The sequence below is a fragment of the Parasteatoda tepidariorum genome, chromosome 6 (assembly GCF_043381705.1).
Source record: "Parasteatoda tepidariorum isolate YZ-2023 chromosome 6, CAS_Ptep_4.0, whole genome shotgun sequence".
Taxonomy (NCBI): domain Eukaryota; kingdom Metazoa; phylum Arthropoda; class Arachnida; order Araneae; family Theridiidae; genus Parasteatoda; species Parasteatoda tepidariorum.
Window position 1 is genome coordinate 45,517,540 of NC_092209.1, and position 25,247 is coordinate 45,542,786.

A 25,247-nucleotide genomic window follows, 5' to 3' on the forward strand; every position below is an offset into this window, starting at 1 on the left:
TACCTGTAAACGTCGTCAAGCGTGTGCGTCGTTTGTGTATTAAAAAAGAAATTCTTAAAATTTCAAATTGGAGGAAAATTCTAATTGTAAAAGTTGCAAAAACAGTAAAATTCACTATACGAAAACAAAATTTAAATCCTTAACTCACAAAGGACAACACATGTTATAAAGAACTCAACGTGTCGCCGGCGAATTTTTATTGTTCCTACTTGACATTAAAATATCTTTACTATTGTCCTCTATTTTTGGAGGAAAAAGAATTGAAAATCGGACATTTGTAATAAGCTAAACACGCTTCGCGTCGTAAAACTATGCTTCTAAAAGTGATCTAAAACGGATGATATATTTTTATTCATATTATTCCAATGGTTAGGCTTAACTGATTCTTATTACTTTTAAAGGAAAGAATAGTTTCGTATATTATGCATGCATGATTATTACAATTTATCCTGCAAGCAAGTTTAGAAAAACGAAAATCTATGTTTTTCTCTGTTTATCATAATAGTTATAGTGAAATATTAAATGTAATCACATGATTATAGGTACAGAAGAAATAATGAAATCAACATTAGCTTTGGCAGTATTTTTGGTAATGAATGCCAACGGTTGTTGCAAGGAATCGGGTAAGTTTGTTTCAAGTCATTCTGAAGATAATTTTCAAAATTTAAAAGAATTATATGCAAGTATATTCTTATATGACACAACTGTTAAATAGCATTTTAAACTGGCGAACATGCGCATATACGAAAAGCAAATGTTACTCAAAAATAATCAATTTCATGTGCAGTTTACGTGATATGAATAGTTTATTTATCTCCGTGATCCTCGACAATGCAAGTTTAATTTTTTTCTGATAGCTAAAAGCAGAATTCATCATGACATTGTAACTAATCAAGTTAATTTATCGTCAATCAGAATTTTAAAAAATATCTAGAGCACATAAATTTTAATTGGAGCTCTATGCCGAATAAAAGCTATGATCATTTTCGGCCATTAGAAGCAAAATTTATTGTGATAAGGATAAGCTGTTCTAAAAGCACACTTATCAGCGATATCCAAATGGAATTTATCATAAATCGAAATTTTGACCACTTTAATGCTTAGTTAGGATACTATAATATTAGCCTTTATGTTAAATAACATCACAAATTAAATGCCAATTTTCTTCCAATCAATAAAACCAAAATTTGTTACTTGTATAGATCTGAAAAAAAGTTTTAATAATATTTTAATATTTAACTTAGTAATTATCGAAAACATTTTGAATTTTAAGGCATACAAATTTTTAAACCATTTTCAAAAATGTAATTTTTAATGGTAAAATGCAAAATTTGAACGAAATTGGTCGAATAGATTCTGATTTATTTTGAAGAGTTGTAGATTTGAAATTTGATTTCTCAGGAACTACTCAACTGATTTTGTTTAAATGTTGTAATTTACTTTTTAAAATTACATTCTTTAAAATTATGTAAAATTTGAAAGCCTTACTCTTCAAATTTTTTCTATTACTATTAAATAAAATATTAAAAATTAATAAATGATTATTAAAAATTATTTCTTACATGGAGTATATTTCAATAAAAGAATTTTGTAATTGTATACAAAAAGATAGATTCGCTTGAAATGTTCTTGAGATACAGTGAAATGCGCCAAAAAGTGAAATTAACTTTAAAGAGGCTAAAAATTTCGATTGCTCTAATGATTAAACTATGAAATCATATTTTATGAATTACAGCTAGCCCCCATATTTTAAGGGGCAAAAATACGAAGTCTTCGAATAAGAATTACGTTTATTGAAAGAAATACGTTTTGTACCTGATTTTGTTTTACTTAAAGTATAGTTTGCATTAATTATTTTGATTAGGCGTTCGAATCATTAATTCGTAGCAAGTGAAAATCCAATAATAAGATCAAAAGATATTCAGGGTGCTCACTTTTTTGCCTAATGTTTACACTCTTAACATATTTGTGCCTTAGTGTCCCTTAAAAATAAAGGTTCAATTTTTTTTCAATAGAGAAAGAATGGTAGCACAATTACGAGGATTTGTTAAGCAGACATTAAAAGTTTTGTCTGTCACAATATATATCTGCCATAATATATATGTCATGTATGTCTGCCATAATATATTAACTCTTTGCTTTCGGCTGGTACAGCAAGTGGACCCGAATGGCCCCGTAAGCAAAAGGTTAAAAATATAAGTATTTATATTTGGATCTGAAAACAAAGCACAGTGCTTTATAGCTAAATTGGTGATTAACCGAAAGAACTATCTATTTGTTGTAAATAAATAAGGACTAGCATTTTTTACGTATGTAGATACCGTAAACCGGGGCGAGTCTACCCATTTTAGTTTTATTTAATTTTCACTATTTTAAATTGCAAATACCGATGGAGGACTTAGTTCAGACTCTAAGGAAGATGGCGCTGTAGTAGTTTGATCCGTTTTTATTTATTTGGTGTCTTTTTAACCGACCTGTTCAAACGTCTTTTGAGAGATTTGTACTGAAAATCAGCAAACTTTTAGTTGGTGCTCCGTAAGTATATTATTATTATTACTATTTTCACTTTGGTTAAGTGATAAACTTATCTAAGACTAAGATTACATTAATTTTATATGAAAAAAAACAAAAAGAATGTAAGTTTTGCTGCTGTAAACAAAAAGTCAGAATTCGCGGGGCGAGTCTACTCATTCGTATTTAGTTTTAATAAAGCATAATAATATAATTTAGAACTACATTTATATTAAAATTAAGTCATTTTAAATGAATTTAAGTATATTATTTTAGTTCTGCATTGATAAATTTATCATTAATAAGAAAATTTATAGGTTAAATATAAATGTAAATATAAAATTTGTTTATTTTACCCATTTTTTAAATTTCTATATTACAAAATTAACTTTTTTTATTTAATGCAAGTTAAATAAATTATTATTTATTATTACAGATGGTTCGAAATTATATTCGCAAAACAAATGGATTTAAATGTTACAAAAAAATGCCACCTGAGATGGAAAAAGCTATCCAAAGGATAAAAGCCAAACAATAACAATATTAATTTTAATTTATTTTTATCAACAATAATCAGAAAAAAATGTTATTTTATAATGTTAATGATTATAAAAACAAAACTGTGATCAAAATGTGATAATCGATCAAATACTCAATTTGTGTTATTTTATGAATAAAAAAATGGAATATATAATAAAGTTATGAATTTTACTTCATAAATATCCTATATAGTAACTAAAATAACAATTTAATAGTAAAATTTGATTATTTACAATGTTAACATTCATTTTAGTAGAATGGGTAGACTCGCCCCATACGAGAGATTTGTCAGCAGTTCTATATAGTAGTTTTTTCTTGTTTTTCATTAATGTGTTCATATGCAACAGTAATTCTAGTATTCATTCTCGATAGATTTTTTCGTATTATTTTCATCAACTCGTGATAACGATGAAGATTCCAAAAATACTTAAATTTATTAATAGTGATCTTTCGAACGTTACTATTACTTAAGTTTTAAGAAACAGTTTAAAAAAAACAGTCAAATTAAACAGATACTTAACATTTCTGATTTTGTTGAGATTTTCATAAAGTGTCCTTTATGTAAGACGCATGGTTTTTCTTGTCAGAAAAATTATTTTTTTTTAAGGTTTGAAAGACAAAACTGAAAGTCGTATGATATTTTGAGAAACTCTAACTTTGAGATTGATTGAGTGTGTACAGAACGTTTTGTACCACGCAAAGAACCACGGTATTGATATTTATTCTGTGTTGTGATAACTAATTTATGGATAACTCATGGTGCAAAACTCAGAAATCATTCAAGATTCTTCGAAAGAATTTTTTTTCGAAAATTTTGACAGTCATTATTGGAAATGCTAATTAATAGGGATAATAAAGAGTGAGTATTTAAATTAATAAATTAAATAAAAATGCAACTTTTGCTACGGTTTTATATTTTAAGTGCACATAACATTTCAGTACAAAAATAATCATTATGGAGCAAGATCATGAAGTGCGAGGTTGGATTGCCTGAGTACAATACAAATATAAGTTTTCACACGATTTTATTAAGTCATCCAATAAAAACAAATTATAATCGGCATCTTTGAAAACTATTGACCAATTTTTTTAAGAATCAGACAGGGTTAAATACTTGAAATTTTTTATCTTGTTGAAACTTATAGAATTTTTTTAAATTCTAAACTACTATTCGACGCATGATTTTTAATTTTTTTAAAGAAATTTCTTCCCGTTTTGAGTGGTCAAAACTGACAATAAACGAAAAATTTATACATATTTTAATGTACTACACATACTAATAAATTAAACTTTAGAAAAGAGCAAAGTATGAATGGGAACATTTGGCGTGACCTTAAAATTGACCTTGCATTTTTCCATAAATTTCAAGGCTGTTAACTGCTTTCAGCAGCAATGAAAAAAACACAGCATGAAATTTACTGAAAAAAAGGCTTTTACTATAACCGGGAAAAGATCTGTAATAAAGAGAAATTAGATTTTGCTAGTTCTAACTCGTAATCTTTATATCGAATTTTTTAAAACATATAAAATACTCAAAAGTGAATTAAAAAAAACAAGTTTCCAGTTTCCAATTTGAACGGCTATATGATATAAGGTTATCGTTCAAACGTAAATTCAAATTCTTAAGTGAAATTAATTAAACAGAATGTAAAAATGAAAACAACCTTAAATACATTAATACGTTATCGTTGTATGTTGCTAACAAGTAAAAATACTTTCGTATTTATTACTTCTTATTCTGTTTAAGTTTTAATTTTCAATTACAGTTGATTTTATTTCAAGCACTGTCCTTTAATTTCGTATTTAAAAATAATTAAATTTTCTTACATAAAATTATACTAATTAAATATTTTATACACAAAATATTGTCACAAAAAATATTGATGTTTAAGGGAAAATGATGAATGATAAGCGTGATTAGTGAGCAAAGTGAGCTGGGCAAAGCAGATTTGTTAAAGAAACAATTTAAGTTTTAAAAGCATCCATATTTTAATTCCAACAAAGCTCTTATTGTTTAGTATCCTTGTTCGAACAATTTTAAATAGGCAATTTAAAATTAAAAGCACCTTTATTTAAACTCCAACGAGAGTCAATGTTTATTCAATTCCAACTATTAGTTCACACTCTTCCTATATAGATTTATATATCTTGATAAAATTTTAAATTGTTAATAAAATACTTTTTATTTATCCACTCAAGTTCAAATACATTTTTTTAAACTTGCAGAGGATGATAAGGCAGTTTTTTCAAACATTAATTCTCATTAATTAAATTTAAAATAATTAATCTATTTTGCTACTCAATATTATTATTCTGTCATACTTATATACATATTTATATTAATTGTAATGATTTAATAAAAAGTAAGTAAAATAAAATTTTACTTGTTGACCTAAGAAGGGTAGTAGTTTTTACTTTAAAATTAGACTAAATAGTATTTTTTATGTTACTTATTTGTCTGGTGTGATCATCCATTTATTAAAACACAATTAAACACATATCTGCATTTAAAACTTAGCAATGATCTTAATATTTCTAACCTCAATACGGAAATTTTTAAAATACGATTAAAAATAAAAAACTTTATTCCGCAGAATGAATCTCTTGAAAAATTTACAAATTAAAAATTTCTGTTAAATTCTCTAATGAAAAATTCAAAAGTCTGACTTTGAGGTGAACTTTTGAATTGAAATATAACATGTCAACTTCATAGATGTTATTTCCATCCTATGTCCACAAATCTACTTATAAACAAACACACAAGCAGACGTATTAATGTATTTCTTAGAATTTTGCTTCTAATGTATTTTTGATTCATTCATTTTTTTGTAGCATTGTTAGGCAAGTATATATTGAAAACATCTGTTGCTTTATCATTTGTCTAGAATCCATTGTTCACATTGGAAAAAAAATTACCAAAATATATCATTTATATCCAAATGTCATAAAAATACTTTAAATTTTGGGATGATTGTTCAGTAGGATCATTTTTTAGTGGTTTTGACTAGCGCGATCTCTAATAACGTGGGCATAATAATGTGCCACTTTCTACTTCTTTGACGTAATAGAAACTAGTTTCAAAACCTTTGCTTTCCTTACAGTAAGTAAATAAAAAAAAATTGTATTTTAAAATTATGTAATGTCAATAATAATTGTATTTATTTTAGAAATTATTATGTCATGTTATACTAATTATAACATTGGTTTATTATATGAGCAATATGAGTATTATATGACATATTTGGTAATTAATATGTCATTAATATGTCTTTATTGGAATTGTAAAATTAATTTTGAAATAAAATTTTTAATCTTCCAAAATAAAATATTCAATAATTAATATATATATTGTTATTTAGTAAATATATTGCTATATCAATAGCTGAAATTAACAGCCCGCTAATAGAAATATTAAAATCTGATGTTAAAGCTAATTAATCTTACAATTTAAGTTAATTTCAATGCTTATATATATAATTATTGTTTATCTTGAGTAAAAACTCGAAAACAATACTGCTATCATTTTTTATAGTTCAGAATCAAAAATTAAAAATAATAATTAACCACGATTTTGATTTATATATATATATATATATATTTGAATACAATAACTGAATATCTTTAAAAAACGTTTAGTTCCTGTTTTTCTTTCTTTAGTTGAAAACCACACATATATGAAGCAACAAATAATTCAATAAAACAGATTGAGAACACAAAAATTTCTTAAACTATATATTATATTTTAATAATAATTAAAAATTCGAAATAATAGCATTAGAATGAAAATATAGGGAGTTCAGAATAAAAAATGAACTATTATGAATAACTTTTGATCTAATGATCGGATCTTGAGGTTCTAGGACTCAATCTTAAAGGTGCGAAAGGATGATCTCAAATATGCTAATTATCTAGTGGAAACGATATTTTAAGTTACGAAATCAGACACAAAAACGTACTTTCTGTAAATAAACAAACCTTTTTTTTCCGACGAATTTGGATTCTTGACCTCCAAGAAACAGAGGGGTAGCCGCAATCTGGGAAATATGGTCCAAATAGCTTGATCAGGAGAGCACTCCAAATTTTGAACCCCTTAATGTTAATTTTACTTTTTGTTTTTACTTTTGAAGAAAATTTAAAAAAAAATTTCCCACTTCTATAAAACTAGTGTATTCAAAATTATTCCATGCAAAAATGAACTTTTGATAAGCGTTATATATTTTTAATTATTTTATTTAATAATAGTTGAAAAAATTGAAATAGTGAGTTATACAATTTTTTTCATCATTTTTAGTATGTAATTTTACCTAACAAAATACAAGATTTGAGCAAAGTTCTAGAAAAATTGAATTTTAAAAACATGATTATTTTTTTTTTTTAATATTCCATTTCTCTGAAATTATTTGACCAATTTCTCTCATATTTTATATTTTGTAATATAAAATTACATTATTTAAAATGATGTAAAAATTGTATACCTTACAGTTCAAAATTATTTTAATTATTATTAAATAAAATAATAAAAAATAATAATGAAACAATAAAAATTTGAAAAGTTATCTTTTGCATGAAATTATCTTTAGATAAACAAATTTTATCACTGCGTGCAAAAATTGTTTAATTCGCTTAAAAAGTTCTGGTGATATGGCAAAATACGCAGAAAGTAAAATTAACATTAAAGGGTCCAACGTTAGACCGCTCACCTGGCCTAACTATTGGGAACATATTTCTCAGATTGCGGCTACCCCCTATATTTCGGGGGTCAAAACTCTTAATCCGACGAAAATAAGGTATGTTTACTAGAAAAAAAGTATGTTTTTTTGTCTGATTTCGCAACTTAAAATATCGACTGCACTAATTAGTTAGCATATTTGATGTCACCCCTTCAAACCATTAAATCCTAGAACGTAAGGATCCCATCATTAGATCAAAAGTTATTTAAAGTAAATAAAGTTTATCCATTTATTTACTTTTTTTCACATTGTACATGAATTAGTAATATAGAGTTCTCATTTTTCACAATCTAATAAATTATATCTTTTTCAGGAAAATAACATATTAATCAATTATATAATTTACTTACAATTGATACAATAATACATATAAAACATGAAATACTATAAACGGTAATCATATTTCAATTATTTTTTACAGCTTTTAGGAAATTAATTTTAATATAAAAATTTTTTTAATACAAATTATCTCAAATTTTAGATCTGAAAGACTTAAATTTTTCATCGTTTGAATTCTGAATAATTTTAATTATAAATTGTAATTTTATTTATTGCTTTAATAATTTAGATACTTGACTTGATGTAAGGAACTATCAAACATAAATAATTTATGAACAAAATTTCTTTAGATAGAACGAATATTAATAGATTATAGAATTGATAAAAGTTCAAATTAAAAACCTAAGAAGGAAAACATATATACATTAGTATTATAACGTTACTGACTTGCACAGTCTAATAAATTACTTCCTTTTTAGAAAAATGACCAATAAATCAAACACACAATTCAAAAGAATACATGATATATTGTATATAATAATACTACTACTTCAATTATCATTCACAGCTTATAAAAAATTAATTTAGTACATTATATTTTTTCGTACGTATTATCTCTGATTTTAGAACTTGAAGGTTTATAACTTTCATCGTTTACATTCAAATTAAGTATATTAAGTTTAAAATACATTGCAATTTTATTCATTGTTCCAGCAATTTGCATACATAATGTAAACAACTTTTAAACATACTTGCAGCAATTAAGAATAAGCGAATTCTCAGTAAATCGATGTTAAGAAAAAATAATTACAGAATAATTATAGAAAAAACTATTGTTTTTTAAAATAATGACTTGATTATAAGTAACATTCATACAGGGTACAAACTAAAAACAAAACACCCTAACTTTTGATCGTATAGTCGGATTTCTACGAATTAATATGTTATCTTAATGGCAGATAGAGTTATCCTTAAATTACTATTTAAATTGTGCAAAATTATATTTTAAGTTACAAAATTCGACACAAAAACTTGCTTCTTATGAGTAAACATTCAGTAATTTTCAGTCGATTTAGATTTAAAATCCTTTAAATATGGGGTAAGGTCGCAAACTGAAAAATGTAGTACAAATTGTTTAGTGAAGAGTTCGGTTGAAAGTTTCGGGCTCTTTAAAGTTACTTTTAATAACTAATTAAGACATCTAACACGTACATCTCTAACCATTAAGAGGAAATCTATATATAAAAATCCGGTCATAAAATCTTAAAAGCAATAGTTATTTCAGTGTTCCGTTTTCTTTTTTTTTTAGCTTTGTACATTATGACGGAACATATTATTCGTTTAAATTATGCAAAATTAAGTTAAGTTTTAATACATTTTCTAACATTTTGCAAAAACAAGTAGTTCATTAATATATATATATATATATNATATATATATATTTATAATACATAATCGCAAATAAAATATTGCTGTACTACCTTTAGAAAAACTTTGTATTCTAGAAAATTCAAACAACGTCGCAATCTTTCTTTATTTTGATTTGGTTCGAGCGATTAAATAATGTGATACGCATCTCAATGTCTATTTCTGTCCAGTTTAAAGTACGCTAGATTCATGAACGAGGAGTCTTAACGACCGAGCGGTCTCACCATTCACTCAAACGTTTTTCATCATGGAGGTAGCTGGTTCGAATCTCGCTTTTACCTTGAATGTACCTTTTTGATTTGATATCTGTTCTCCAACTTGATCTGTGTTTATAAGTCATACTTCGTAATTAACTCAAGATTGTATATGTATGAATTTAGCAATAAATGAAGAAAGGTATCAGGAACGGTATCTGAGTTATCTCTCTGTAACTCTGAAAGCTCATTAGTTTACGTCTTAAAATTATTTTAAAACTTCTGCGTTTACAAATGAAAATCATATGTGCCCCCCGTAAATGTGGAAAGACTATTTTACTAGACTCCGACAAAGAGAAAAAGCAATAAGAAAAATCTCGAGGAAGTTGAGAGATTGGAGCTTCGTTCCAGGTTCGTTGCCCGAAATCACTTTAAAAATATCGCCGCAGATGTAAAATAATACCTAACCATACCAGTAAAGTAAATTACTGGTAACAGGCCAATGGCTCCGAACAGCCTGTGTCAGGGATCTAATTTCACATCAGATAGATCCTTAGTTCGCAGCCTCAACAAGTCATAGATGTTCTTTCATTCTCTGTATTATCTGTCTTTACTGCGGGAGCAACGTTGTTCCGCCCAATATGGTGCCCCTGAAAGAGTGGCCAACAAATCTGTCCTATTGATGCATGAATAACGAGTGTCAATCGGGTGGGCATTGGAAAAAAAGTAGATCGAGGACATTACCTAATTGTTTATTTTATTTATTTTCATTTATTGTTACTCGTACGTTTGCAAACTTGTGCGGTCAAGTTGAAGACTAGATAGATTAGAAGGGCCTCATAAAGTTACATCCAGGGTTAAAGCAGAATTCGAACCAGCTTCCTCTACACTTGAGAGCACTTGGATTAAAGGCAAGACCACTCGGCCTGCGAGTAGTAGTAGTAGTTTATTTACGTCACACTAGAGCTGCACAATGGGCTATTGGCGACGGTCAGGGAAACATCCCTGAGGATGATCCGAAGACATACCATTCACAATTTTGATCCTCTGCAGAGGGGATGGCACCCCTGCTTCGGTAGCCCGTCGACCTGCACGCGAAGTCGAGCACTTTACGGTAGAACAGTTTAACGAGGACCAATACTGCACACCCTGGGTCCCTACGCAGGCTGATTCAAATGGTCACTTATCCACACACTGACCGCAGTCAGTGAGGCTTGACTTCGGAGATCTGATGGGAACCGTGTCTTAACGATCAGTCCACTGCAGGACTCGGACAGCGAGTAATTAGCACTCATCAAAACGTTTGTTTTCAACACAAAGAATTCCAGTGGATTTTTAAGTGCTGATTAGTAAGATATCGAAATTTCGATTGCAAGATTTCCCACACACACATGAAAATAAAGTAATGAAAACGTAGTAAAAAATGTGTAAAATGGAGAAAATTGATAAGTGCAGTGCTGAAAATAAAAAATAAAATACTTAATCGTATTTTTAGTGATTAAATTTATCCAGTCTTAATTGATTAATGGGCTTACCTCAATTAATTTTTTTACTTCGTGCAGATGAAATTTTAAGTTACGAAATCAAACGCAAAAACGTATTTCCTCGGGAAAAACATTTACGGAATATTCGGATTCTTTGTCCTCAAAGCATGACGGATAGCCACAATAAAAATACTGGAAATCTGGAAAATACTGACTGTCCCAATAGTTAAAGCTGGGAAGCTGTCGGAATGTAATGCTAATTTTAATTTATGAGTATTTTGCTACATCAATGAAATTATTAAGAAAATCTAAATACTTTTCTAACAAATTTGCAAAAAAATTTTTTCCAAATAGTTTTTAATAAAAAATATTTTTTTTCATATTTTGTTATTAATATTCTACCAAACTTAATGACATTCAGAAAATTTTTGAATAGTAAAATACATATAGATTAAGATAATTTTAAGCAGCTAGCTTAATTTTAACTCACTAAATTGGAAATTCGAAATGAATTCGAATTATTAGTATCGTTCGAATTCGAAACGATTTAATAGTTCTTGAGAAATGAAAATTTCAAATGTAGTAATTTAAAAACACCTAATTTGATATGAAATAAAAATGTATATATTTTACTGTGGAAACATTTTTTTAAACTTATTTAATAAAAAAAGAACATATAAATAATTCGTTTTGCACGGAATTATCTTCGATCGAGCAATTCGTATAACGTCATGCAAAATTCTTTTAAATCGTATAAAAAGTTCTAGATAAGTAGCAAAATGCGAAAAATGTGATATTAAGGTTTAATATGTGCCAAAACTTTTGACCGTTTTCCATTTTAACAATTTAAACCGTATTTTATAGATTGTGGTTAGCAATCATATTTTGAAGATCAATAATCCAAATCCATCAAAATGCCGATTTGTTTATTCAGAGATTGTTTTGTAGTGTGAAAACTAAGATTCTTTTTAGCATGAAAAATCCGTTAATAAAATCAAAAGTGTTTGTTCTTATATTTTATTTTATTTTGTGCGCTTAAAATCCTAAGTGAGGTATAATGATTTGAAGCACTACTGGAAATTACTGGATGTGCACAGCCAGTAATTTCTTAAACAATTCAAAACAATTAATATTTCTTAAAAACAGAACATGATAGGAAAAGTTTTGGTTACCTGAACTTTTACAAGTATTTAATCAAATATGAAAACAAAACAATATTTCTGCTATCTGTATTTAAATAATGTTATCACGAATTTATTAAATTATTACTTATTGTTTATTTTTCTTACTCAGTTCTTAAAATGAAAGAAGCCTTCATGTAAAGTCTTAGAAAAACTGGATAATAGAACAACATTCAGAAATTCATTACTCTTTTAACTTTATCGCTTTTAAGGTAAAAACATAAAACTTGAAAGCATAGTATTTAACAGGATATTTAAAAAGAATCTTTTGTTCCTTATTTTAAGCTGTAAAAATAAATGGTCAAGTCTTCCGTTATATAGTTCTTCTGAAACTGAAAGTTCTTTTCATAATTCCAGCGAAAAGCCATGAAATCTTAGTTTCCTTTAAAACTTTTGCTTTGGAATATTTTTGGATGCAAAGTTTTTCGTAATAGACTTTTCAAAAATGCTTTGGAGAATATTTTCTGAAAGAATTTAATTGTGGTCTTAAAAATTTTTGCCGTTTATTAGATTATTTTTCGTACGGAATGAAGATAATATTAGTAGTGCTATTTATTAACGCTATTTATTATCCATTATTTATTATCCATTCATGCTATTTATTATCCATTATTTATTATCCATTAGTGCTATTTATTATCCATTATTTTCGTTAAAAAAACATTTGAATTTAAAAGCTTTTTCCTCACTCCAGTTTACTTGGGTGTGCTAGCATCAATATTAATTAAATTAGATGCAAAATTTCATACCAATTCATGCAGCTGGCAGTACCAAAACTGTTAATTTTTATATAATTATGGATCAAAAAACCCTGATTACTTGATCTTTATACCCTAAAATACAGTTTCCAATACATTGGATAATATTTGGTATAATCTTTTATCACTTAAAAATATTACTTTGGGATTTGATTTTTCTATTTGATTGCTTTTAAAAACGTATTTTCTGTGTAAGAATATAATTTGTTTCACCCTTGCTTTATAAAATATTTGATCGAATAAGAAATTGTAAGAAATATCACACCTGATTACCCCTTGATTTTACTAGTAAATAGATAATAGATAAAAACAATAAGTGATTCTGCATGCGGTAATGACAACACAGGAACGAAGAATAAAAAATTATCACAAAATTTTTTCTCAGTGAAAATGATATCACACGTGAATTTTTTTTTTTTTTTTTTTTTTTTTTTTTTTTTTTTTTTTTNAATTTTTTTTTTTTTTTTTTTTTTTTTTTTTGATTTTTACTTCTAAATGGCTGATAGACAAAAACAACATAAGATTCTACTTATATTGATAACTGATTGATATAGAAAGAAGAAACAGAATTGCTATAAAAAAATTACTTTTCTGGATGAAAATGATACCACAAGTGATTTCTCCTTGATTTTACCTTAAAATGGTTAATAGACAGAAACAACACTCAATTCTACTTATATTAATGGTAGTTGGCACTATAAAGGATAAAAAAAAAAATTAACTGTAAAAAATTACTTTTCTGGATGAAAATAATACCAGAAGTAATTTCCCCTTGGTCGCATAGCTAAATGGCTGATCAAAATCAATTTGTGATTTTGCTTGATATCATGCTGCCATCCAGCTCTTAACAAATACATAAACGTCTAAATAAGAAAATATAATCCCGCAGTGGACTGATCGTTAATACACGGTTCCCAGCAGATCACCGAAGTCAAGCATCACTGGCTACGGTCAGTGTGCGGGTGGGTGACCACTTGGATCAGCCTGCGTAGGGACCGAGGGTGTACAGTATGGGTCCTCGTTAAACTGTTCTACCGTAAAGTGCTCGACTTCGCGTGCAGGTCATCGGGCTACCGAAGCGGGGGTACCATCCCCTCTGCAGAGGATCAAAATTGTGATGGCATGTCTTCGGATCATCCTCCGGTATGTGTCCCAGATCGTCGCCAATAGCCCATTGTGCAGCTCTAGTGCGACGTAAATTAACAACAACAAGAAAAATATAGAATTAGTTAAACCTTTTATACAGTCAATCCTACCATGTTTTTCACAGGTTTCTGTAAAACAGTTTTATTTTCTACTATGAGGTAATAACTTTATTTTATAACTTTCATTCATAACATTTTAATTTATGGTTTTGCAAAAAAATATTCATGAGGTCTTTTTTATAGAAAATTTCAGTGAGCTTAAAATTTTGTAATGCTTGATATAATTTCACATTCTCCAGGTAAATGATGCAATATTTTCATTCAATATTTCCAGGTAAATTCACAATATTTTCATCCAAAATACAATAATAAACCATTTTAGTTCATAAAAATAATATATATAAAAAAATTAAACAAAAAATAATGGTTTGAACATGATTTTTTTTAAGTAAGACTTTTAAAGAAGAAAAGGAAATTTTTTATCAAGGATTTATTCCAAAATATGACGCTACGTTTTAATTCAATCTTTCAAAAGCTTCATTTTTCTTAAGGAATATTTTACACATGAAAAAATTGATTTGGTTTTATAAATATTAAAATTTCAAACCATTCTAATTTCTTTTCATGATACTAAAAAAAAACTTACTTTGTGTATTTTATATATTTTTTGTTAATTTATGATCCAACCTCTAATATTGCTGATGATTTTAAGAAATGATTTTGCAGAGTAATTTGTTTTCTTTTCATATCCATGTATAATTAAGATAAAATGTTAGTGCTTCGTAAAACTATACAAAAGATTTACTTTATAAGGTTATATTTTAGTTTCTGATTTCAACTTGTATGATTTTGGAAATACATTGTTTTCTTTTATGCCAGATCATGAGGTCAGCTTCCTGACCACTATACAGTCCAATCGGCTTTTTATTAGCTTATTTTGTTATCTTAGAAGTTGGTTTTTGCGTTTTGGCGAGTATTTTAGAGCTATTAAATTTAATTATTAAAAATACTGACAGGTGATTTATTTTATATACATATATATCGATGAAAAGAAATGTTAGCATTAGTGAGGTTGGATAACCATGGGGGAGAAGAACAGGAAGATGAAAACCACGAAAACCTCTTGGTGGCAACGGAACTTTAACCCATGATCCGTCTACCACTGAGGCTATTTTATGTCAGCACTGTGGTCGGTGCGAGGCTGGTGCAGAATTCGAACCCGGTTTAACCTCATTGGAAGGCGAATGCTCTATCTCTTGAGCCACCACGGCTCCAGCTAAAAGATAGAAATAATTTTCCTAGTTTTCCCACTGTTAGCCTGACGGCAAGGGGACCGTTACATGTTTAGACATCGAGGAAGGTTCCTTTTACAGGCTATTTCCTGTTTCCATAGCAGCAAACTGCCTTAGGTGGAGGGAAATTCTTTTTATAGACAAACTATGCCCGTATTTATGCATCATTTACGTTGTGTTGCTTTATTTTAATTCGTAAAAGGACTTAATTTATTATGTTAATTCTTGATGTTGTTATTAATTACAATTTTTTCTTTAGACTTTGACGCCTACAAGCACGAAGAAACGTCCAATCTAACAACGGAGGATGAAATGTTCATCAACTTCATGCGACCTCAGCGATTCACTCCTGGGACACTGTTGGGACTTCTGGTGGCCTCCATAGTTGTGATTATCGGCTCTTTTCTAGTACTTTGGAGAGTGTGTTGCGATGTTGAAATAAGACTGGAAGGCATGGAACCTTTACGCAGCATTTCTCAGACTGTATCTGACGAAAGATCACCCCCAAGGCCAAACGACAACAGATCTGTGTCAACACAATCTTTGCTAGGACATAGCTGTAGATCTAGTGTTTTAGAAATAGCTTGAAGGTTTGGTTCAGAGTATTCTGAACCGCAATTCCTTTCTCGGAAGCTGCGAATTTTACGCTTCTTGAATGTTCAAAAAAGTGCCTAAATAGTTTTAAGTTGATGTGTGCTATACGAGTATTAGCAATTGAGTTGAGAGGCATTATGCTGGAAAAGCAAAATAGAAGTTTGGTTTGGAAACCAAGCCTGCATTCAGGTTTTGTGAAATATAACTAGCTAAATGTCATGTGAATGTTAATTATGTACGTAAGCATGGATGAAATGTGCAAATAACAGTCTACTATAGCAAAAATGCTAAGAGGATGTGTTTTAACTCTTCATTTAAGCTATTAGATATTTACTAGTTGCTTACAAATATTTTTGCAATTTAACACACTTATTGTAAGTGAACTTTCTATAAATGTTTTCTTTCATGTGGACTGAAAGTGTTATTGATTAAGCCTTTATGTGAGTGTGAAATGTGAAATCATTACCTTTATGTGAGTGCAATATTTTTGTTACGATTTCGACGAAATTTGAGTTTAAATTATAAATTATACACTTGTGGATATTTTGTGTAATACATGTTTTATGCAAAATTACTTTTTCTTGGAGTAATTTTAGGAAGAAGATTCTTATCTTGAAATTTACTTTTAAGAAATAGCCCCATTCAAAAGTAAAGTTTACAGCTCCAAACTGTAAAATCATATAAACTTCATCCTGTATGGATCGAAGATTTCATGATTCTCATGCAAAATTCAAAAAGGCGGATTTTTTTAAACTTTAAAAGAAAATTACGAGAATATCAAAATAAGAAACTAATATGCTGACTATATGAAATTTGAGAAAATTATCTTTAAAGTATGAATGAAATTAAAAATAGTTTAGCACGTTGAGCTCCGCATCAGCCATCGGTGGCTGACACTGGACTTTCCATTTAGGATGCGTCAGCCACTGGTGGCTGACACTGAAATTACATTTAGGCTGCGTCAACCACCGCTTGCTGACACTGACCTTTCACATAGGCCGCGAAAAACAGCTGGCTGACAGAGTACAACATGATATAGAACTATAAAATGTACACTCTTTTATGGAATTGCAGAAAATTTATTCAAAATTTACTTAATAATTGTGATTCTTGGTTTAATAAATTCAATTTAGTAGATTTTTATCCACCACTATTTCTACATAATTCATAAGCTTATATAATTCACCACTTTTGTCAGATATGTCATGATAAACCTTCTGAAAAAATAGCAAAATCAGTCTAATATTTTCAAATTTGGTTAGTATTTATTTTACCGTGGCCAGATGGGAAAGCCATGTAAAATTAGCGTGGCGTTCAACTTGTTAAAGAAGAACTTTTACAAGAAACAAGTGAGAATATCAGAATAAAACAATACTCTTCTTTGCAAATAAAATCTGAAAAAATTTTCTTTCAACTTTGATTCATATGTGAAAATTAATTGAAGAATAATTGAAAATTGATAAAAAGTAGTTTTTCAAGTAGCAGTTGATAGTTTTACATTTTTTCTACAATTTAATATTAAATTAATAATTATATAAAAGCCCTTACGTACCTTATGTGATTTATTGTTACAAATAAAAAATTAATAAACTCTTGTTCAGATTTATGAGTTTAATTTTAAGCACAGATTTTGGAAGTGAATAAAATTATTTTGACTAGCAAAGAGAAGTGTCCTGCTGTCACGTGGTTTCAGAGCGTTTGATCTATCTCAATCTGTGGAAAACGAATTCTCACTGTAACTGTATCACTTGTCCAAGTTTGTAACTCATTGATTACATTGATTATATTTTTTTCACAAAAAAAAATTTTTTTTTTTGAAACTCTTATGCTACTTACATAATATCGTTGGAGCAAAGTAAGAACTGGTATATTCAAGAAACCATTTGGAAACTTTCAGAACAATGACAGACAATGACATGAGACAATGAAATGGTCGAGGAAAATTTAAGACATCTTTTTACTTACAAAGAAATAACAATTGAAATAAGAGACCGACATAAAAGTTACTACAGAGACGTGAAAAAAGAGGCACGTGTGACGCTCTCGACAATCAGCAGACGAAGAGTAAAAAAAAAAATGGCGTCATAAATATTCTCCAGGTATCAAATGGAGTTGAATGGAACGATACCTGCTGAGCAGATAAATAATTTAATAAATGGTGACAAAAAATAAGTAATGCCTTGGCGGCAAAAATAAATTAGCTCTTATTTAGGTTAGAGTTTTTTCGAAGCTTTTTAGCAAAGGAAAAGAAAAAAAAGACAGTTTATGTATACTATCTTGGCATAAAGAATCATACGAACATTAAAAAGCAAAACGAGCTAAAAATATTTAACTTTTTAAAAGACGCCAATTTGGCGAGATTTTAAGCCCAACGGAAAGTTATTAAAATCCATTTGTAATCAAAATAGTTTTGTGCTTTCCATGATTTTATAAAATTGAACAATGCAGTGTTGGAAGAGCCGTGATGGCTCAGGGGATAGAGCGTTCGCCTTCCAATATGGCGAACCGGGTTCAAATTCCAGTCGATACGAATTCCCACAGTGCTGACGTGAAATATCCTCAGTGGTAGACGGATCATGGGTTACACTCCCCTTGCTGTTAGGCTAACCATTACAGGTTCTCATGGTCTTCCTCTCCATGTAACACAAATGCGGGATAGTTCTATCGAAAAGTCCTATACAAAGGCAAATTTCTCCCAATACTCGATCCAAGAGTTCCCTTGTCTTCTGGATTGGGTTCAAAATTACAAGGCTACGGAGTTGAACATTAGTAGTCTTATACCCAAAAATTAGGTCGGCTGTTCAACGACGGTTTTATCATAAAATAAAATAAAATGCAGTGTTGGAGTTACTTTTTAAATATTTAAATCTTCATTTTCACATGACTGAGGTGTTTATTTCCATAAATATTGTGCACTATTCTAATAATTGGCATAGCGGGTGCTGGTGGAACGTGCAGAAAACTTGACCTCATAACGGTAACATGCTCATAGCGGTTATAAAAATATCGTGTTAATCTCAGAAAAGTGTTTTACCACGTAAAGATGGGGCCTTTTAAGAACAACCTTAAGAGATTCATGATCAGCTGTCTTTTGAATTGCGTTTAAAGATTACGGTTTTAATCAGTCAATTTTTTTCTTTAATACTTAATATCGGTTTTGATTTTATTGGTTAGGTTATTGGGGGATACGAACTAGTATTCCGAATTAGATCCGAATTAATTTTTAAAGTTTAGCATTGGTTTTGATTTTATTGGTAAGGTTATAGTAGGTATCGAATTAATCTCACCATCAATTCAATTCAGGAGGACACATTTCCTCTTACCACAAGGTTAAAGTGTCTGGAATTCGTTGTAACCACCGACCAATAGAATAACATCCAATTATCATAAAGACCCATCTGGCGTACAGACAAGTGTATACTGTAGGCAATAAGAGAAAACAGTAAATAATTAGCGCATGAGAACAACAACAAAAGAAAATTATTTCAATCTTTTGGCTGCAGCTGTGGTGGCTCAGGGGATAGAGTGTTCTCCTTCCAATGCGGTGAACCGGGTTCGTATCCCAGCGATGGCTGGTCGATACGAATTCCGCATCCGGCTTGCACCGACCACAGTGCTGACGTGAAATTTCCTCAGTGGTAGACGGATCATGGGTTAGAGTTCCCTTACCGTTTGACTAACCGTGGGAGGCTTTCGTGGTTTTTCCTTCCATGTAATGCAAATGCGGGATAGTTCCATCGAAAAGTCCTCCACGAAGGAATATTTCTCACAATACTTGATCCAAGAGTTCCCTTGTCTTCAGGATTGGGTTCAAAATTGCAAGGTTACGGAATCGAACATTGGTTGTCGTATACCCAAAATTGGGTTTGCTGTTCTACGACGATCATAAAATAAAATAAAACACTATGCCATTGGGCTAACCGTGTGAGGTTTTCCTTTCCATCGAACACAAATGCTGGCAAGTTCCGTCAAAAACTCCTTCACGACAGCAGAAGATCAAAATTGTGATCATTCTCAGGAGTTTTTTCCAAATCGTCGCTAATAGTCCATTGTGCAGCTCTTGTGCTAGATTAATAAAGTACTACTATTACTAACAATATGCATCGCATATGAGAAAAAAATGAGGATGTTGGGTTAACACGAGGATTAATGGAATCTAAGAAATAACAGCAAGTTATTAACATATGGGGGAAATCTGTGTATAATGTATTCTCTTCCCCGGCGATAAAGAAAGTCCTCATTTCTTTGTCGCCTTGGCAACAAGGAATTGAAATGTTAGGCATCTGAGCAGCCAAAATTATGAAAGCGTAAACGTACATGTTTACAAATTTCTGAATGAAAATTCTTTTTCTGTTTGAAAATCGAAACGCTGAAACAAACTGATCTTTAAATTGGGAAAAATCGAAAGATTAAAAGTGAACAGTTTATATCAACAAATTATTCCACCATATTATTTCGATTTATTCAACAAATTATTAAGCTGTAATTATATTTATGCAAGTTTAATTTAAAGTTTTCTTCATTGTGATTGTTATTCATTGAAATGTGACTATTAGTTCGGCTTAGAATCGATCCTGACTGGTTGTTGAAGCCTGACATTAGCTTATAGCAATTGTTCTTTCCATTTTACTTCAAGCTAGCCCGTGAAATATGAATTCGTAATGCGATCTAATACCCGATTATCGTTTCGTGCGATAATCTCGAAACTATTGAAATTCTTGTAAATTTATGAAATATGTAATCGATGCTTGAAAAAACAAAAGAAATGAGCCACTAATTTTTCGTTTTTAATGACGAGATGCCGACAAAAAACAACAACAACAACAAAAAAAAAACAAGTATAACAGCTGTTTTTTAAACACACCATCATGTTAATAAACAACCAGCTATTGTGATGAGGTTATAGATCAGGATGGTTGTGTATCAGCGATCTTCTTCTTCGCGAGATGAGAGTATCCCATCCTTTTTTTCTCTTTGAACAAACTATTGTAAATGTAAAACTTCATTTGGTTTAAATCCAAAGACCAGAAGTTGAACAAAAAAGAAAGTATACATTGAAAACCAAGCTAAATATGGAATAACTCTATTTCAAATAATTTTATTATTTTACAATTTTATTATATTCCTTGCAAAATCATAAAAGCACAAAGATACGAAATGAAACAAATTTACAATACGTTTTCAATTTATGAATCTTAGAATTATTTGTTTTATAAAATGTTATTTTTTATTTACAATTAAAAAATTTTTATGTTTTTATTTACATTTAAAACAATTTGACGTTGATCATAAATAGCAATGAAAAGGCTAAAAGGTCATTAGAATTTGCCATATAAATTGAATTTGTTAGAAGTCAGAGGACATACAATTTTACCATGCAATTTGCATACCTTGCGAATTGCAATCCTGCCATATAAATGAAAGCAATCAGGAGGATATTGGATCTTGCGATACAAACTGAATTGCATAGAAGTTAGTTTACATATAATTTTGATTAACAATTTGCCTTAGATAAAACTTAATAATTTGATAGATGTTAATAATAATTTGAAAAGATCTAGCTATATAAATTATTTTTGATAAGACTTAGAGGAAAATGTTATAGTTTAAATCATGTTTATCAAATTGTAATGATTAAGGAGGGGAAAAAATTAACAAACGCTTTTTTACAGAACATGATTTTTTCCACTCTATAGGCCCTTAATTACCTCTAGTTTTTTTTTTTTTTTCACTGAAGTTTTGTGAATTAATATTTCAAAAGTAAAAAATAATAACTCATGAGGTTTTTCATAAAGTTCATTAATCGAGGCAACCTTCTACAAAAAAATAAATAAATAAAATAAAATAAAATAAATAAATGATTCTTTTGCAAGTTAGCTGTCAGGGAGCTGGTGTGTAACCACTTTAATCAGCTTGCGAGGGGACCGAAGATGCACGGTTTCGATCCTCGGTAATGTATATAGGTATTTATTTAATTATATTCTTCAATAAAATTATACATTACTTAAAAATGAAGTTTAAGTCATAAAACTTTCCTGAAATGCAGATGATTGAAACTTAATCATCAATAAAGATTTTAAAAAAATTGTCGTAGATTATTTCTATAAAAATTTAAAGAAAAAAAAGGCATAATGCTTCAAAAAAGTTAAGTAATCATGCTTTAATAAGTAAATGAAATTAGATTAATTTTTAAAATTTTTTTTTATTTATTTATATAGTTACTTATTATTTATATAGTTTCTATTTATATAGTTTTTATTATTATTTACAATATGTACAAATTAAAAGCATATTTAAATACATTTCATTTACGACATTTTAATTTAAATTTAAATTCGACGTATCTTTCTCTGAAAAAACCATAAGCATTTTACATAATAGATATACTTTTTTAGAAATAAAAAATATTTACTCATACTACTGGTGGAATTATTTAATTAAATAGTGCTGCCATCTATAAAAGAATATTTACAATAAACATTTCTACATATTTGTCAAGTATGGATTTTTTTTTATTTATAGAAATTCTTTTTTTCTTCAGTATTGGTAAAACTATATAAGACTTCATTTTTACTAATGAAATAAATGATAATATTCTAACATAACAGTTAAACTTTGATTCTTCACTCTTTTTTTTAAGAATTGATATCAAAATATTTCAGATGCAATGATTAATTTTGAAATCCTTTCTAATTGTATTAACAGATTTATGAACATTTTTTATGAACAGTGTTTAATTAGTTTACCACAGTCAAAAATAAACAAATAAATAAAAATAAATTGAAAACAAACAATAATTTATAAAATTGAATTAATAGAACACAAAATCTATAAAATTTTACAAATGCCCATTCGTCGTTTTTATAAAAAAAATATAAAGCAAGGTTTATTAAATAATGTAAAAATGCAAAGTTATTTTTGGAAATCTTTTCTGGAAAATCTTTTAAATCTTTTCTGGAAATAACCTTTACACCTTTTGAAAATTAATAATCATTCAGAATATCAACTATATATTTTTCGGTAAAAAAGCTTTTTTGAATATTTTTAAGCAAATATTAAAGATTTTTCCAGATTAAATTTTAAATTTTCATTTTTGCTAATAAGGATCACTCGCAACATAATAATTTACACTGTATGAACAATGTAATACTTTTCTGTAACTATACATTTCTAATACATAACTGCAAATTTTTCCAACGAGTAAAGTGTCTTTCCTAACTAAAACTGAGAGACTAACTAAAGAACTCATAGTAAACTTCACTAAAATGAGGGGTTTTCCTCAAGAAGCTCGCCTGTGACATTTTGATGCCCCCCAAAATATCTCATTTAATAAAACGCAATAAATAGAAAACTGTTGAAATAAAACTGTTAAACTATTTTTTCAGACGAGATGTACCTGATATTTAGAAAAACAACGACATATTAATTTATTTGATGGTTTATAAAGACCGAGGTTGAAAACTTATTTAATGTGGGAAAAAGAGTATTATTATTTCAAGATAATATTCTGTCATATTACCTACATTTTCTTACAAAAAATTTTTATAGTTAAAAAAATTTGTTAAAATAATATAATACACATTATTGTGATTGATAATTTTAAAAATTCATCGCAAATAAATAATGTTATATGTCAGAATATTATCATCTTGACTTGAAATAATAATACTTTTTCCCCGCATTTAATAGAATAAAAAATTTAATTAAATTAAGTAAATTGTCTCTTAATATCAAATATATAAGTCTGCGTAGCTAAATACATGATTATTATTTACTTTCTGGAAATGCCGGTATAATTTATTACCTAATAACATTGGTGAACAAATATCGTAAATAAATTATTTAGGAGCTGCAGTTTTATTCTATAAAAGCTGGTAAATAACTTTTATTTCATTACTTACGAATGAGAGATGAAGTATTTTTTTGATTATAAGTTTTTGTATTTTTTTATATATTAAAATACGCATTTATACAAAGAAATATATGAAATAATATTTGATATAAAGTGAAATTTAATTTACAATCTTAATTTGAGAAGAAACCGATTTTTTTCCCCAACTTTTCGCTAAAAAAATCGTTAAATATGCATTACTTGCTAATGGACTTATTTCCGCGCTTATTTATTTCATATCGTGATAGTTTTCTTTTCTTTTAAAAAATAATACTTTAAATAGAAAAGAGTATTCGTTTATATATACAGTTATATATTATTAGACGCACTATAAGATTCTACGTATAATCTTAATTATCAGATGATATTATACAGCTTTATTGTTTTTATGCGGCTAAAAACGGTTAGCACTAGTTTACGTTCGTGTATCAATTGGTTAATATTGAAATGCAATACGTTGAAAATAAATACGAATAAGAAGTATATAAAAAATCTCCTAAATAAAACCCCATTGCATGTATGTTTAAAAATAAATGTAATGCATACAAACTCGTGAAAAACACGTAATTATTAAGATACCCCAGTGGGTTTAATAATTTGGTCTAATTATTATAATATACTAATATAACACCTGATATAATAAATATTCTATATTTTTATAATATATCGTCTGATTTATACAATCGTCGAATTTATATTATATATCATCTAATTTAACCAATCAATTTAACCAACCTAATTTAACCAAAATTCCGGAAAATTTCTTGAGTAAAAAAAAAAAAAAAAAAAAAAAAAATTAAAAAANATGTGCTAGAAAAAAAATTAAACAAGGTTCTTTTTCCTTTTTCTCAATATTTCTTAGTTTACTTAAAATTTATTTAAAATTTTGCACATACCTATACCATTTACACATACCTATGATGACTTGGAGAAGTAATTAAAATTTACAAATATGTCTGTCTTTCTTAAGGTTATGATTATAACAACTATTTACTGATAAAAAATGAATATTAATCATGAATATAAGCTTATTAAGTATCTCCCTGGCTCTTCCTTACAAACAAATAAAATAAACTGTGTTTTTAAGTTCCACCTTTGAAAATTTGATTTCCGGAAACTTCTGTGATCAATGATTTTTTGAAACGTTTGGACCTTCGATCTCCGGAAACTTCCGGATCACTGTTAGCGAAAAATCCGGAAATCCGGATTTTTTCCGGAGC

General features: G+C 28.4%; 1 protein-coding gene and 1 long non-coding RNA gene across 4 annotated transcripts in view; one reads left to right on the forward strand and one right to left on the reverse strand.

Annotated features, from left to right (window-relative positions):
- Positions 1-9,622, reverse strand: part of LOC107454720 (uncharacterized) — a 59,667-nt gene extending 50,045 nt beyond the window's left edge. For both annotated transcript variants that reach the window (XR_001585490.3, XR_011637003.1), the window contains exon 1: positions 9,542-9,622. This is a non-coding gene — a long non-coding RNA (uncharacterized lncRNA). The remainder of the gene's footprint in view (positions 1-9,541) is intronic.
- Positions 1-17,731, forward strand: part of LOC107454718 (uncharacterized) — a 28,317-nt gene extending 10,586 nt beyond the window's left edge. For both annotated transcript variants that reach the window (XM_016071994.3, XM_016071993.3), the window contains exons 2-3: positions 543-623; positions 15,802-17,731. In XM_016071994.3, the coding sequence (XP_015927480.1) occupies positions 557-623; positions 15,802-16,130 (396 nt within the window). In that variant the 5' untranslated portion in view covers positions 543-556 and the 3' untranslated portion in view covers positions 16,131-17,731. The remainder of the gene's footprint in view (positions 1-542; positions 624-15,801) is intronic.
- The last annotated feature ends 7,516 nt before the right edge of the window (positions 17,732-25,247 follow it).